Here is a 16630-nt window from a genome sequence, read left to right as displayed (position 1 = left end):
TGGCCGACAAAATTCGTGTGCAGTCTTTTGCAGTTTTCAACAGACACGACAGCCCTGGACAAAAGACGGCCGATTGTTCGGCCGACGATCGGTACGTGTGTACGGGGCTTAAGTAGGATACCTGTTACCAGGGTCCTGATGTAAACCTAGTGGCAAAAGGGAAGGGTCTGACTGTCTACCTCATCTGTGGGGGGGGAAGGCTGCAGGGAAAGATGAAGGGAAACTCATGTTCTAAAAGGCTATGTGGTTCGCAACATTCTTTTTTGCTCTGAACATAGGTACACCTTAATGATTGTATTCTATACCCTGATTTATAGACAATTCACTCTGTTGGACACCAGTGCAAACCATATCACTGTTAAATACGATGTGAAAGAAAATGGTAGCAAGATAATTGGTACCAAAATCCGCTATCTAGAACAGGTTATCAATCACTGTTTTTTTAAGAAGTAGTAACCGCTTATGAACATTTTTAATATACTTTAAAACCTGTACTGATTTAATGTTATGCCTTTCTACACTCTCTTGCTCATGCTTTAGTTGAATTCAGTTAAATTTACTCATGATCTTTTCTTTCTCCAGACACATGTGACAGCACTGCAGCTATGAGTGGGATTCTGAAGAGGAAGTTTGAAGAAGTTGATGGATCTTCACCCTGTTCCTCTATCCAGGAATCAGATGAAGACATATCCAGTAGCGAAAGTGGGGACAGTTTTGACAGTGTCAATCCTTCGAGCTCCAGTCATGTTACACGTATGTGGAGTTTTAACATATGTCTTGTGCTTGCTGGGCTCTGGTTTAAAGTAGTTTGTCTTGCTTGCATATGTGAGGGAATATCAGTGTTGATCAGTTGTGAATTTTAGCATGGGTGGCACTGAACAACCACATTAAACAACCCTTGGTCTTAATGCAAGGTTGGAACCTTATGGAACCCCTAACCTTCATTATTGAGACCGATCAACAAACCTTCACACAGTATAACAAACCTGCATATCATGAACCAATGAACAACAAGTAGGGTAAGAGACCAATATTTTGGAATCAAAGTTAAACCTCCAGGACCACCGGTCTTGTAGAAGTTTATTATCCTGCTGGGCTAATGTATAATAAGGCCTCTTGCGGCTTTTTTTTAAAGTACCTGAAAACAAGTAAGTTGAATCACCCAGCAGGTTCGGTTTGGTTCTCCATGTCCTCCAACAAGGCCAGAATAAGTGGCTTGTTCACCTTCTGCTAAATGTTCTACTTACTGTTTAACAGTTTCCCCTCGGAGAGCATGGCATAATTGAGCTTTGTAAGCCTCCCAGCAGAAGAAGGGTCTGGGATTTATTGTTCTAGAGAGATATTAATTGATAGTTCAAATCCAAAAGTTTGTGTTTTTGAAGATAATCGTAAGGTTGGTCAGAACAAAGGCATTCTCTATAACATGAGATGGCTACATGTATTAAGATCTACTTGCAAAGACTAGACTGGTTAGAGCTCATTCATGCTTGAGCCATTAAGGCCATAGCTTGGATGGGGGACGCATGGTTCCAGTGATTGGGTGGACTAGAAGGATGCCTATCATTGGACTTCCATGTAATACAAACCCAAATTCCAACATGTAGGAATTTTGGAAGAAGGTTTTCAAGTCCACTGCATAGATTTGACCTGGACTAGGATCTGGTTCCCCCTAATCAGTTAGAAATAGAGCACTGTTGTGATAAACCACTTAATTTTAAATAACTTAACATTGCAGCTCAAAGACACGGTGATCTTCCTTGTAATCTGGTCGATGGTAAAATTCAGTGTTATCGAACACTTGTTCTTCATTCCACATAGATGGAGAATTGTGTTGTGAAATGAGTATCTCTGATGTTTAAAAAGGTTTGCTATAGCAAAATAAAATATACCTTTCATAATTTCTAAATTGGCCACAGCAGTACACTTCAGACACTGCCTTTTGAAACATTGTGTGGAGCCCCAAATCCTAGAAAGCCTTAATATGCAAACATCTAAACAGCAGTGTTGTGAGCTGCCCCATCCCTACCACACTCTAGAAACTGGTCAGTAAGTTCTGGCTTCTGCCAAACTACATTTGGCTGATCTGCATTTATCTGATTTGCCATGGTCTTTGCTTGTGGATATATCATGGTGTTGGGCTAGTAGGCAAATGTACGGGGTCCCCACTGATGCTGGACTCTATATCAGAAATACACTACTCTACAATCATAGTAACACACTTTGATGAAACTGCCTCTCTAAAGGCATTAATAATTTTTTCAAAAATTAACAAACTTGTTCAGTAATGATTTTAGTAATAATGTGCAGTTGCTTTCTACACATCATTAATCCTCTCTGCAGTGTGTTACTGAACAAACTTGAATGTTTTTGTTCCATTATTTTCTGGAAAAAAAATGATACTGGCTGCAAGCATCGAGGCGCTTTTACTGTCAGAGGTGGTGTTTGCTGTACATAGAAATATTAATCTCTGCAACAGGACGTTAATTAGATACTGGAGAACACTGGTCAAAGCACAGTGTGTTGCCTTTTCACATGGAGCATGTAATGTACAAAGCAATATTTCCAGAACTGAGAGCGAGGCAATTTACCCTCTAAGGAGCTTAGTGGCAGTCTGCCAATCACAAAGCAGCATTTGGCTTCATCTGCAGCTTGGCTCCTGCAGATATAGTCTTAGTCTCTGTATAATAAGCCTGTCATTTCTTGGAGAAAAGCATCGCCATATGAGCATATAAATATAGCTTGCTTTATCAGTCCAAAAACAGAATAATAAAAAATGCTAATTATAAAAACAAATTTTGCACACATTCTGTTCTCAAGTCTCAAGGTCTAACTTTTCATGCATTACTGGAGTTTCTAGGTCTCCAAAAAAAATTTTTTTTTTTTTTTACAGTTATATGCATTTTAAAACTAAGGTTTGTCTACCCAAACCTTGCTTGTTTTAGCACTGGATGCTAGAGCATTTTAGAACAGCTAAAGGCTCATGTATGACAGCTCAAACCAGTACCAAATCCAGTTACTATGTGATGCACACGCCTCCATAAAGCAAAAAAAATTCTTTTAAATTCCCTGACTGAGCCAAATCCTTTTTTATTTGTGTTTCACATGGCCTCCCTCCCAGACACTGAAGCTCAAAATGGGAAGGATTTGGCAACAAAAACAGTGCCATCAATCTAGAACGTGGTAGACAGGACTAGGTGTGGCTAGGTGCAGTGACAATGCTGATAGCCGTGCCCACTGCCCCCTGCAAAACATCTTCTGATCCCGCTGTGTTGCAAATAGGCCTAACCTACATGACGAATTCTGTTCTGGATTTAGGAGCCGTGCAGCATTGTTGCCACACCATCACAGGAAATTACATTAGGTGAATTCACTGGCAGGCCCAACAGGAAATTGTGAGAAAAGTAATGCCTCGTACACACGCAACGATTGTTGGCCGACCGATCGGCCGTCTTTTGTCCAGTGTTGTTGTGTTGGTTGAAATGTGCTCTAGACTGCACACAAATTTTCTCGGCCAACAAAAACCAACTTCAGAAGTGATGTCATGTGCTGGTTAACTTTCCGTGTGTTTTTTTTTTTTTTTTTTCTTCTCTGAGCATGCCCAGTCTTGCTCATCTGATTTTTTTTTTTTTTTTTTTTTTTTTCTGCCGAAATCTGTACTGACTGACGGAAAATCGGCCGTTGTTTTGACAGCCAACAAAAATTTTAATGCCTGCACACCAGATTTTGTTCGGCCGAAAAGTCGCAGTCGGTTGTCGGAAGCATCATACGAACAAGCCGACAATCGGCCGATCGGACGTTGGCCGAAAATTCACGGCCAACAATCGTTGCGTGCGTATCAGGCAGAAGATGCCCTTATAATTGCTGTAGGACATATTGATGTTTTTAATGAGGTGCCATAGTTGTATCTACACCATCGTAAAGGGGGGGTAAGATATATGCTCTTGAGTTCCTGAATCTGCATACCTGCCACAGCCCAAAAATGAAAGTCAACTCTTCTTGTTGGCATTTTATTTTATATGATGAAGGCATTTAGGGGCAAAAGGGAACAACCAACAGTGGAAGGTAACACCGAAAACAAAACTCACAAAGTTAGGCGTAGTGAGCAGGAGTCCCAAATGGATAAAAATGATCCCAGTTGCTCAAAACCCACAGATCCTGACCCTGACCCTTTTCCAGCTCTAATGCCAAGATGCCCAGACCAAACTTGGCATAGTCAGTTAACTTGACTACAGCTTGTGAATAAACTCTTAGTTTGACAGTAGGTTTTTGGAACAAGGAAATTGCTCAGCTTTGCATTTCTCGGCTGAAATATTTTAATGCGGTCATGGAATGAGGTATTGTAGCTGAGAACTTTAAAGGGTGTCACAGACCCAAAATGGTAAAAAAAAACTCCAGGCAATAATAGAACACCCTTTAATTATGCCTTCAAACTTCATGCATTTTAGTTTCTGCTAGTACAATTCTCTCAACTCCCCCTCTATCCTGATGAACAGGAGGCATAGGTGGTTTACAGAAAAGGAGGGCTTGGAGTGCAGTGATACTGGTACATTTCTAAAAACACTGCAAATACAGAAAAATACCTCTTGGTCTGCCAGAAATGCTAAAATGCTTCCAAATTCCTGTGTTTTTGCTGCTTTAAAATCGCAAGCTGTGTTTTAAGCCCTGACCACAGAACTGCCTATCCTCCAAATATCTGTGTCTACATGCATACATGGATTTTTTTTTCCCAGCAAAACCATGCTGCTGCCTTGCCTCTCGAGAGCCTGCCCACACACTATAGCAAGGTCTCCAATCTTTCTAAACAAAGGGCCACTTTATTGACCTTCAGGCCCGGTTTAGACTGATGTGATATACGCTCTGACTTTGAGAGCACGTTGCATGATGTGTATAAATCAGTGATTCCTTATGAGAGCCGTCTTAACTGGCCTAATGTGTCCATAGATGTCCGCAGCCTTTTACATTAGGGTGTGCACCCCAAAGCTCAAACACGCATGCCTTTTCTCTGCAGCCTCAGCTGCATGGGGCAGTGAATGAGTGGGAAGGGCTCTGTGCTGAATGGCTTCCTGTTCATTTACAAACTGAAGCATCTGTATATATTTACTATGCTTCAGTTATAAATAGACACCGTGAGCAAGTGTGTTCATTTCATTTAGAAAAGGAAGGGGCCGGTAAATTTACATATTTAATAGCCCTTTCCCCTGCTCTCCATCCTGAAATATCCTCCACAACAGCCAGGGGGAGAGAAGGGAAGCCAGCAGCACTGCCGGGCAACAGCAAAACAAGGAGGGGGGAGCCCGGGCAGTGGTGGAGATCGGCACCACACATAGTTATTGGGGTGTGCCCAGGCACACCTGGCACACCCCCTGTACACAACTATGTATGTGTCAGTCAGACTTTGGAAAAGGTTCCTGCACTACTTGGGTCTGACTTGGTTCCATTTCAGCCCATTGAATATCATTGAAGTCGTATAAAAGTCAGATCAGCATCTTAACTGATCCGACTTGTGACATGCAATTTGTGCTCAGAGGCAATGTTAGCACTGCAAAATGTATTTGGGGAGGACCCCAAATCCATACCAGACCCAAGTGGCAATCCTCTCAAGTCGGATCTTGATCGTTAAAGCCTGACCGGTGTTGCAGGGCAAATTCTGATCGGAAGCTGTGGGACTTTCATATCGGAGCAATGTGAACCTGGCCTCAGACTCCAGGAGGGCCGGACTGTGACAGTAAACATCACCACTTTTAGTATTATGCCTGGTACACCCGATGAAATAATCGGATGACTTATCGTTCGTATTTTATTGTATGATACTAGTATCGAATTTAACAAGGTGTACTAAAAGTATGATTTATTTTTATTTTTTTTCGTATGATTCTGGAAAAGCTTCCTGGTATTGTAGCTACGTATTGGATAGTGCAAAATAAAAACCATGGCAGCCAAGCTTTTTCTGGGGTATTTTCGGGTTTCTGATCATGTGTGGTCTTTGTGTATCGATTTTTAGCAGTCGCACAGTGTACTGATTGAACGATTGCCATTTGCTAGGCTATCGAACGACACAGTTTTCGTGTTTGTCCCTTTTTGGATTTTGTTGGACGAAATGTTATGATCGGCTGTCGAAAGCTGTGTACCAATGATCAGATTATCGTGCGATCAATTCGAAAGTGATTTTTTTTTTTCGTCCGATTATCTAAGGCCGTCATCCGGTCTGTATGTCCGCATATCATCCCATCCGTTTGCGGATGATATACGGACATAATGTATGTCTATGGGATTGCGGATGTCAGCGGATGACACTGCTGACATCCGATTTTGCGTCCTTTCTGTTTTTTTAAATGGAAGAAAAATAGGGTTCTGTTCCATTCCAAAAAACGGAACAGAACTGAAAGGACGCAAATCGGATGTCAGCGGATGGTGATCCGCTGACATCCGCAATCCCATTGACATGCATTATGGGGTGATATACAGACATACGGAACGCCCGTGTGAAAGAGGCCTTAAAGTGTGTACGAGGCATTGGGGGAGGAATAATGCTACCTCGTTGGTAGCAGGTGATCCATTATTGGTGTCAGTGGGAGAAATGGTGCCCAAATATTGGTGTCAGGTGGCATAATACTGCCTTGTATCAGTGGAAGTAGTCGTGCCTCTGGTCAGTTAAAAGCAAGCAGTTTGGAGGCCACTGCACTATAGGGTTGATTTAAAACTAGAGTGCAAAATCTGGTGCAGCTGTGGATGGTAGCCAATCGGCTTCTAACTTCAGCTTGTTCAGTTGAGCTTTAACAAAAAAGCTAGACACGGATTGGTTTCTATGCAGAGCTGCACTAGATTTTGCACTCTCCAGTTTTACTAAATCAACCCCTGTGTGTAGAGAAAAAGCTCTAGTATAAGAGGTTCTTGTGGCATGAATACACCTCTAAGAACTAAGGCCCCAGCAGCTGCCAACTGCAAGAATTTTACAAACCTAGTGATGTCACAAGGAGTAATAAAAGCGGTTTATCGGCGCAAAAACCAGGTGAAAGGGCAAAAAAATAATGCTGAGCCATGCTCTAGATGGGGAGGTTTGGGGGTAAATGTGGGTGATGTCAGGACCCTATAAGTGAAACTTTAAAATGTATATTATCTACAGTGGGAGGAAAAAAAAAAAAACATTTTTGACCGTTCCATGTGTAGTTGTACATCACACCTAGGGGAGGGACAGTCTTGTTAGAATTTGAAAGTAGAGAGCAAAGAGGTTGTTTTTTTTTCTCCAGGACACAGGCATTTGGGATCTTGGTATACAATACATTAAACTCCTTTATAAATCGGTTTCATGCATATCCTCTACATGTCCTTTTAAACATATTCTGCTCTGCTATTTACACTGTGCTTAATTCTCTGCAAAATAATTAAAATCCACTTTGCACTCAAGGCTTTTATTTATTTTATATTCAGTTTTTGGATAATGCTTCTCGGAAGTAGTGCCAGGAATCGGTGCAAGGTTTTACATGCCTGCACTTTCACCTAAAAATAGCTCTACAGAAACCCCAGCCAATCATTCCCAGCAGCCCCTATTCTGCAAGACTGCTAATTACCTCCATTTTATCGCTTCTGCGACTCTTGAAAGCTGCATTTATGTTGTCTGCAGAATAAAAAAAAAAAAAATGTTAATTTGGCCTATTAGTGAAATGGCTTTTATGTAGATTATGGAGGAACAATGATTTCCAGTCAGCTGCACTGGTCCAGGGATTCCAGCTTTGACCCTGATAGATGCTGTGCAGTTGGTTTTCTTTCTCTGCAGTCATTCAGTCGCTCATGTGAAACAAGAGGTTTAAAAATGGATGAATGCTCTTCTGCCTCCAGATGTTCTGTGAATATTACATAGAGGATGATGACGACAAACCGTTTAGATTTCTGAATGTCGGCCTTTGCTGTGAGACCTTGTGGCTGGTGTAACTGGTCAGTTGATTATTTTTGTGTGGGTGGATAGGCTACCTGTGTAGTCTTTGGAAACAGCTCCTATATTTTGCAAGCAGCTCCTATATTATGGCTAAGTTAGTCTTCTCCTCTGGGGGGGGGGGGGGGGGGCAGTATAAAATGTGCTTCTTCCCCTGCTGCTTTTTTTATTTTATTTTTACCATTAAAAACGTGTATTTAGGCATTTTTGTCCCCAAACAATGATTACCAGTTTTACTAGCGGAATGTTTGGGAGTATCATTGCACTGGGGTAAAAAAAAAATGAAGGGGCCCCTGGTGTTGCTTGATTCCCCCCCCCCCCCCTCTGTAAACTTTTTGAAGTAGGACATTTTAACCACTTTATCACCGGAGGATTTTGGTGTCCAGGCCACTTTTTGCGATTCGGCACTGTGCAACTTTAACTGACTATTGCGCGGTCGTGCGACGCCGTACCCAAACAAAATTTACGTCCTTTTTTTCCCACAAACAGAGCTTTCTTTTGGTGGTATTTGATCACCTGTGCAATTTTTACTTTTTGCACTATAAACAAAAAAAGAGCGTAAATTTTGAAAAAAATACTATTTTTCACATTTATTTATATGAAATTCCCCCCCAAAAAATTTTAAAATTTAACATTTTTTTTACATTTTTGGCCAATTTGTTTTCTGCTACCTATGTTTGGTAAAAAAAAATCACAATAAGCGTATTTTGATTGGTTTGCGCAAAAGTTATTGCGTTTACTAACTAAGGTAAATATTTGTCATTTTTGGTGTTTTTTTTTTTTTTTTTGCGGGACTGCGACATTGCGGCGGACAGATCGGACCCTTGACTGACATTTTCGACACTTTTGGGGGGACCAGTGACATTACTACAGTAATCAGTGCTATAAATATGCACTGTTACTGTAAAAATGACACTGGCAGGGAAGGGGTTAATTTTATTGGAGAGGGAGGGGTTAATGTATGCCTGGTGCTTACGAAAGTGTGTGGAGGGAGGTGACTGAGTGACACAGGGACAGATCACATGTTCAGCTATGCTGAACCCTGCAATCTGTCACTGTTTGGCACTTTGGAGATCCGCCCGCTTTGTTTACACAAGCGGGCGGATCTCCAAACTCGATTCCCCGACGATTGGGGAAGAGCGGCGGTGATCACCTCCACTCCTCCCCTGGCCTGACTCCCGCTGTGACTGAAAACAGCGGGAGCGAGCCTCCAGCGCCCACAAGGGGGAGGAGTCCAGCGACGTAGGTCTACGCCGCTGGATGGAATCGAGCCACTTTGCCGCAGTACAGTCCCAGTGACCGGTCGGCAAGTGGTTAATTATTGGGTAGCATGCCACCACCGCAGATGTTACAATGCTGTGTCTGCTCAAATGAGTGTGTGTCTCTGCGGGGCAGGTCCTAGAGCTGATGGCAAAATTATGTGTAGCACCCTCCTAGGTTGGTAGGTGCTAGGCAAAAGCATCTATTGATCCTTCTGCTTATCAGGGGAGCCTATTTTAATAGGTTGCCTGTTACATGTTTCCAGGTGTGATTCACTGGGTCTGAGGGAGTGTCACCACTGTATCCAATGAGGGAGCTTGTTGGACAGTGGAGGAAACTCAGCCAGTGACACATTGGCTTTTGTGGGAGTCCTAGTGGGAGGGCACTCTTGCAATGCATCCTCTGATTGCTCATAAAAGCTGAGGGGACATGTGACAGGGCGTCTTAGGCAGGAAGCGGAGTCCCAGGAGGAGGCAGATGGCTGTCTCGCCTCCTGCTGTGTATGAGGAAAGTGGTCTTAGGCAGTCAGCCTAGTGAACCAGGTGTGGAGCTGAGCTGCAGAGGATCCAGTGGAGCTGATGGTGGAGCTGCTGGCAGAGTCTCTCGGGGAAAAACTGAAAACTGAGTACTAAGAGACTTGCCAAAGGGTCTGCCCAGGAAGGGGGGACCACTTCAGCAAAGTCTGGAGATAAAGGGTCAGCTCACATAGAGTGTTACAGAAAAGGGGGTGCCGTGTAGAGCCCTGAAGAGTAGGGAAAAAGGGGGTGCTAAGTAGGATGCTGAAGAGTGATTTACAGTGCAGTACAATTCAACAAATTTCTTCTTCACTTTTTTGGCAAGGTGAAGCCGCGGCCTTCCCGCTTTCAGCTAAACAAAGTCCCAGCAATTGTGCATAGTTAATTCAGTTGGAGTATCCCACTCATCACTTCTCCTATTCAAGTTCTCAAATTAAAACTACAAAAAACCAAAACCCCTGGACTGTTTTCTGACTGAGCCAAGCACTTTGAACATGCTTTATTGTCAAGTTGTTGCTAAGGGTAACCCAGGGGAATCTGCAACCAGCAGCTCCCAGGGGAGTAGTGCTACATATGTATGAAATATTGTGTGCTATTTTAATTTTCAGCACAGTATGTGCACTGCAACTTGGATGCATTGTCCACTACTGTAGCAGTGTAATGGGGTGGTGATACAACTGTGGTTTGTGCATTGCAGAAAAACCTGTTTTGACACATGGTACCACAACCCAGTGGTGTAAATGGACCTTTAGTAAGTACTTGTGCTCAAAAGCCCAGAGTTTGGGTCCTTTAACACGGGCGTTCCGTAAGTCCATTCCGTTCAGTTCTGTTTTTTGAGACAGAAGAGAACCCTATTTTTCTTCCGTTTAAAAAAAAACGGAACAGATGCAAAAACTGATGTCGGTGGATGTCATCCGCTAACATCTGCAATCCCATAGACATACATGTCTGTTTTTCATTCGCAAACGGATGGATAAAAAAACGGACATACGGAACGGACCCCAAAAGTGTCATCCGTGTCCATTTAAAAAAAAAAAAGTGCCTGAGCGGAAAAAAAATGGACTGTGCCGTGTGAAAGGACCCTAAGGCTCCTCTCACACCTGAGCGTATCATTTGCAGGCAGGCGTTTGGAGGCAGGCATTGACATCTGACCAAAAAACACTTGTAATCTGTCACAAAAGAAGCTCATGTACTTTTTTGAGCGTCAGGGGTTTTGGGACCATTGAAATTAATAAGAATTTTGCTTGTTGGACGTTTTGAGACTTCAGAGATGAGTGTTTTACGAGCTGAAAAACGCTCCGGTGGGGACAGGGCCTTAGGCTCTGTTCACCTTTTTGAGGTGTTTTTGGGCATTTTTTTTTTTTTTTTCTGCCTACGCTGGCCAAACACTAGCCAAAAAATCGTTTGAAAATCTGTCATTTGGTCCGATCGTTCATTCGTTTTTCATCCAGTTAATGGGCACAAATAGAAAATCGGTTATTAGAGCCGAAAAAAGGAACAGTTTAAAAAATTCTGACGAACTAACGATAAATTGAAAGGTTTATGTGTTTCTCGCCTGAACTGTTTGCACTAGGCATATGTGACAAACTGAACGAAAAACTGATTCATTTATGTCCATTGAATGATTTATCGTTTTGAAATTCAGTCATTACATGATGGCACGATTGTCTGCTCTCGCGGCCGATTTTTCGTTTTTTGGAAAGGAGTTCAAATGATTTTTCGGCTAGTGCATGGCCAGCTTTAGCCTCAGCTCTTTTAACACCCAACAAGACCAATCCCATTCATTGCAATGGCCCCTGTTCACCTCTGAACGTTCTGTCGGCTTAAGCAAAACACCCGTCTCTCCAAAAAAGTACATGAGGTTCTTTTTTGGCAGATTGCAGGCGTTTTACTGCTTTTCATTGGTCACTTGTCAACTCAAAATGCTGCACAAATGCCAGAAAAGCGCCTGTAAAAATAGCAATGCCTAGATGTGAACAGAACCTAAAGGCAGAAAAGACAATTAGCAGCTTGCGTGCAAATACAATATGATGTTAAAAGGAGCATCTTGAGAGGTTCTGCAGAACATGGACTGGGAAATTTTAAAGGCCAGTCTAATTTAATCAAGCAGTGTACGGTAATATTGCCATGTGTTTTGATTGCTTAGAAGTCTCTTTAAAAATCTGACCGCTTTTTTTCTTTCTTTTTTTTGCCACATGCAAAGAACTTTATTAAATATTCTGATTTGTATCATATTTTTTTAAGCCAGAACAAAATGTACCATAAAGGTAATAAATACTAATACCAACTGAATAAGAGACAGCTGATTTTCTGCTGAGGTGCAATATGGTTTCATTAATGCTGATTTGACATCATGAGACTAGCAGAGGAGAGTGCTTCCAGGTTGGAGTCCTGCCAGAACTCAGATTGTGTTTAGTGACCATGACGCATTCTCTTCCAGTAAGAAGAAAATGTATATGATTGATGTCATGAACTGATTGGTGCCTGATTGGAATAAGACTCTTTTTTTTTTTTTTTTTTTTTTTTTTTCATTAGTTAGCATTTGAATATCCACAATATATTGCCAAACATTCTTTTTATGTTTTGTATAACTGTTATTTTCTTCATACTCCAAATGCTCCATTTGCAGCTCTTTGGCACTGTAGATTGTCAGTTTCCAAGATACACGAGGGAAATGTTTACTCACACATTCTGTAGCTCTTTGCCAATGTGTAACTGTGACCCAAGGGTGAAGGTTTACTTTAAAGCAATATTCAACCCAAAACCAAAAATGTTAATCCATCACAGCTTACCAATCATTCGAATTGATGGCTGCATTCATTTTCTTTTAGGCCCCTTTCACAAAAACGGACAGGCGGATCTGAACGGTCCCCCCCATGCATCTCTATGGGGGATCGGATGTCAGTGGAGACATGTCCGCTGACATCCGATCCGTCAAATCTGGACGGATGGAAACCCTATTTTCCATCCGTCCAGCGGATTGGATGGGATCAGATGAGAACGGACTGACGGTCCGTTCTCATCCAATTTCCCCCATAGAGAAGTATGGGGAACTGACAGCTGTGTCTCCGCACACAGCGCGGAGACACAGCTGTCGTCATCCTGCTCAGTGGGGGATCGACGGCTCGATCCCCGCTGAGAAAAACGGAATCCGTCCGACGGACGGATAGTGTGAAAGGGGCCTTAGGCTTTTATCCCTGTTTTTTCACCTGGTGATCTGGCAAGTAACACGCGTCATCTATTAGCGTGTGCCCACTCTGGATAAACAAGAACAGGGGACACACCAGACAGCAGCATTCAGTCTGGGGGGAGAGGGTAGTGTAAAATGGACTAGCAGATTTAAATACACTAAAAAATTAAAGCCAAAATCCAGCTCACACTTTATATTCAGCTACAGCAAGCAGTTTTTTTCCATTTTGGGTAAAGGTTTTGCATGAATAAATATGATCATTGTAAGCACCCTCGGTTTACATTAGTGCGATCGCGGAGATCGCATGTAATTCAGAGTGCACTGCTCCTAAATTACATGCCATCTCATGTGCGGTGCAAATTTCAGCCATACACTTTGTATGGCTGAATTTGCACCGCATCCGCACTAAACTCGCACATAAGGCTTTTTTTTTTTTATTCACACTAATGCAATTCAATTCTGTGCGAACTTGCAAATCGCACTGCGATATGCGATCGCAACTGGGGGTGTCATTAACTTTTAATTGACACCCCCTGCGTATCCCATATGGCAGTGTGAACTGCCAGAGGTGCGGATGCGATGCGGGATCACGCTGCATATTCGCAGCATTCCCGCATCGCACAAATGTGAACGGGCACTAAGTGATAAATGGTTTGTTGCATCCCTGTAACTAATGCCTCTGGAAGAGAGCTTGTTCGTTTTTTTTTTTTTTTTTTTTTAAAGACCTACTGTCTGGATCACCAGATGAAAATTAAAGCAAAAAAGCCTTAAAGAAAACAAATGCAGCCATTGCATCTAAGCACTGGCAAGCTGCAATATGTTTGCTTTTGGGTTTAATATGGCTTTATGAGCTAAGAGCTGCTGATTGTGCTGAATAGTTCCTCAAAGACAGCACTTCAGATTCCTGTTCCTCTACCAAATAGGTTTTGCGTATCTAAGATTTATGCTTTTGGTTCATCATTCTTCTGTATGCTGAAATCTGCACCTGTCAAGGGCTGACCACAAGGAATAGTATATGTAAAACGTAGGGGTCGGTTTCCTGGTTCGTTGTTTGCACTCTGTATAATTTTCTTGCCTTACTAGCACCAAAGAAGGTCCATGCACTAAGGTATTATACTTTCCTCCACCATGCATGATAGATTATGTCCTCTATCCAGTGTCTGCATTCTTTTGTCCATTTTTTTTTTTTTTTCTCTTGTCATACCCCAACCTTTACCTTTTTTTAATGGGTGACCCAAGCTTGGACCCTGGTCACACACAGGTAACCTTAAAGAGGAAGTAAACCCTCCTCTGACACTTGTACCTATAGGTAAGCCTATAATAAGGCTTACCTATAGGTACTGTAAATATCTCCTAAACATGTACCGTTTAGGAGATATTTACCTTACATGCAGCCAGTGACGTCACTCGCGCATGCACTCTGAAGGAACGGCCGCTGGTGCCGTTCCTTCAGAGTCCCGTCCCGTGCCGTGACCGTCGGCTCCCGCGCGCGTGCGCGGGAGTGACGTCACCGCGGCTCCGGCCAATCAGATGGCCGGATGCCGCGATCCCGGAAGATGGGCGACTGGACATGTCGCCCGTCATAGAGGTGAGCGGGTGGCACGGCGGGGGCTCGTTCTAAGGTAAGTATTTTATAATGAGCTAGTATGCAATGCATACTAGCTCATTATGTCTTTCTCTTTCAGGGTGAAAAATAAAATTTGAGTTTACAACCTCTTTAAGATCTTTACATGCTTAAAGTGGAAGTATACCCATTGATTTCATGTTTTCAGAAAACAGTTACATTCCCGGCATGCTGGGATTGCTAATTGTCGCATTTGTTTGTGCTGTCAACTGTCAAACCATCCAATGGCTGGTGTCCTATGATTATATGTGCATCATCATGGCAGTTGAAGATTAAACAGAGGCCAAGATGGCAGCTTACTTGGCTGAAAACGATAGAAGGGTTTACTTCCACTTTAAATTAGTTGTAACCCTATTAAAAAAAAATACCTCTATATAGCATGTAAACCACTTGCCTAATGAGCACTTTCACCCCCTTCCTGCCTAGGCCAATTTTCAGCTTTCAGCACTGTCACTTTGAATGACCATTGCACGGTCACGCAAGACTGTACCCAATTAAATTTTTATCATTTTTTTAAATTATTTATTTAATTTAAATACATCTTTAATAATAAAAAATGTACATTTTTAAGAATTCCCTGTTGTGTCTTTTTTGTTTGTTTTTTATTTTTTACAAAAAAAAAAAAAAGACCGAATATTTTGTATATAAAAACAAAAAAAAAAACTTAGTTTGTCAGGAAATTTTTGTAAAAGTAATTTTTCTCCTTCACTAATGTGCACTGATGAGGCGGCACTGATGAGGCGGCACTGATGAGCGGTCACTGATGGGCACTGATTGGGGTCATTGATGGGTACTGCTAATCGGGGTACTGATTACCTGTCCTAATCATTGCTTCAAAGAGGAGCTTTTGATCGACTCTCCTTGCCACACTGTCTGTGAGGCAAGGAGTGCCGATAAACCCAACTTACGCATTTACGTGTGACCAGCTGTAATTGAACACAGCCGATCACCTGGGTAAAGAGCCGCGTCATCCACTCTTTAACAAGATCTGGGTCGCTCCGCTCCATCGTCATTTGACGGTGGCCAAGAAGTGGTTAAACAGCAGAGTGCTTGTGCAATCTAACCTGTCCCTCTGGAAACTGTAAAAAACCTGGCTGATCCTGCCTAGTTCTGCCCTCCCCTCTGTAAACTGACCACGGTTTATCATGCCTGCTGAGCCTTGACCCCGTAGTCAGTTTACATCCCCCCGTCATCCGCAGCTCTCCTCTCTCCCCCTCTCCCTGCCTGTCAGCTCCGTGTCTGTCTCCACCCCCCCTCCCCCTCCTGCTGCTGTTTAGCAGTACAATAACTTCTAAAAAATGTACTGCCAGCCCCTCCTCTATGCAGCCATAATGCGCGTGTAAGGGTTTGTTAAAAACGAAGACTGTAAATACCTTTATGTATCTTTAGGCCGGTCACATGACTCCCAGCTGCTACCTCAGGAGGGGCTGAGGGAACAGCACGGCGGTCATGTGACATTCCTTGCTGACGTCGGAGGGAGATCCCTGCCCCTCCCGCTGTAGCCCTGGATCGGAGTATTAGAGCAGTCGGGAGTCCCATCACCGGCCTGAAGATTCATTAAAAAAAGGTATTTAGATGCTATTTTTAACAGACAATTACACAGTGCATTATGGCTGCTTAAAAGATAGGGGTGGGCAGTGAATCCTAGTGTAAGGATAAAAACCCTTTAGGACAAAAACTGCATGGGGAAATTTACATTTAAGTTGCACAATGCTCAAACACAACCTCCAAAGCAGGCAAAATATTTCATGTCCTTTTTTTTTTTTTTTACTTTACTCAAAACTGTAATTTGAAGACCTACTTAGAAAATTAATTTATTTTTGTGTCCAATTAGGTATACCTTTGTACTATGTAATTGTTGGCAGATGTAATCTGGATTGTACAATAAGATTGTAATGTGTACAGACAGCTTTTAATGTTTCCTATACTAGTTAATTAGCAAGAGTATTAAAAGTCATCTTAAAATTTTTTCCGTTAAACATTCCCCAAGAGACCAAAACACAAAAATCATAAGGTGTTAATTTGTATTGACCAAAATATGAGAGCTCATCCTCTGCTCCAAGGGCCCTCATTTCTTTCATTCTGCACTGACCTCTTCCAATATTTCTAGT

The 16630-nt window shown here is 42.4% G+C and overlaps 1 protein-coding gene across 2 annotated transcripts in view; it reads left to right on the top strand.

The window, feature by feature from the left end:
- The window catches only part of CSRNP3 (cysteine and serine rich nuclear protein 3), a 186243-nt gene that overhangs the window by 150994 nt on the left and 18619 nt on the right, over positions 1-16630 (top strand). For both annotated transcript variants that reach the window (XM_082262407.1, XM_082262408.1), the window contains exon 2: positions 583-753. In XM_082262407.1, coding sequence (XP_082118533.1) covers positions 606-753 — 148 coding nt within the window. In that variant the 5' untranslated portion in view covers positions 583-605. The remainder of the gene's footprint in view (positions 1-582; positions 754-16630) is intronic.

This window comes from Pelophylax lessonae (assembly GCF_965119305.1).
Source record: "Pelophylax lessonae genome assembly, chromosome: 6".
Classification (NCBI taxonomy): Eukaryota; Metazoa; Chordata; class Amphibia; order Anura; family Ranidae; genus Pelophylax; species Pelophylax lessonae.
The sequence above is the reverse complement of the archived record's forward strand: the minus strand, read 5'-3'. Positions and strand labels throughout refer to the sequence as shown.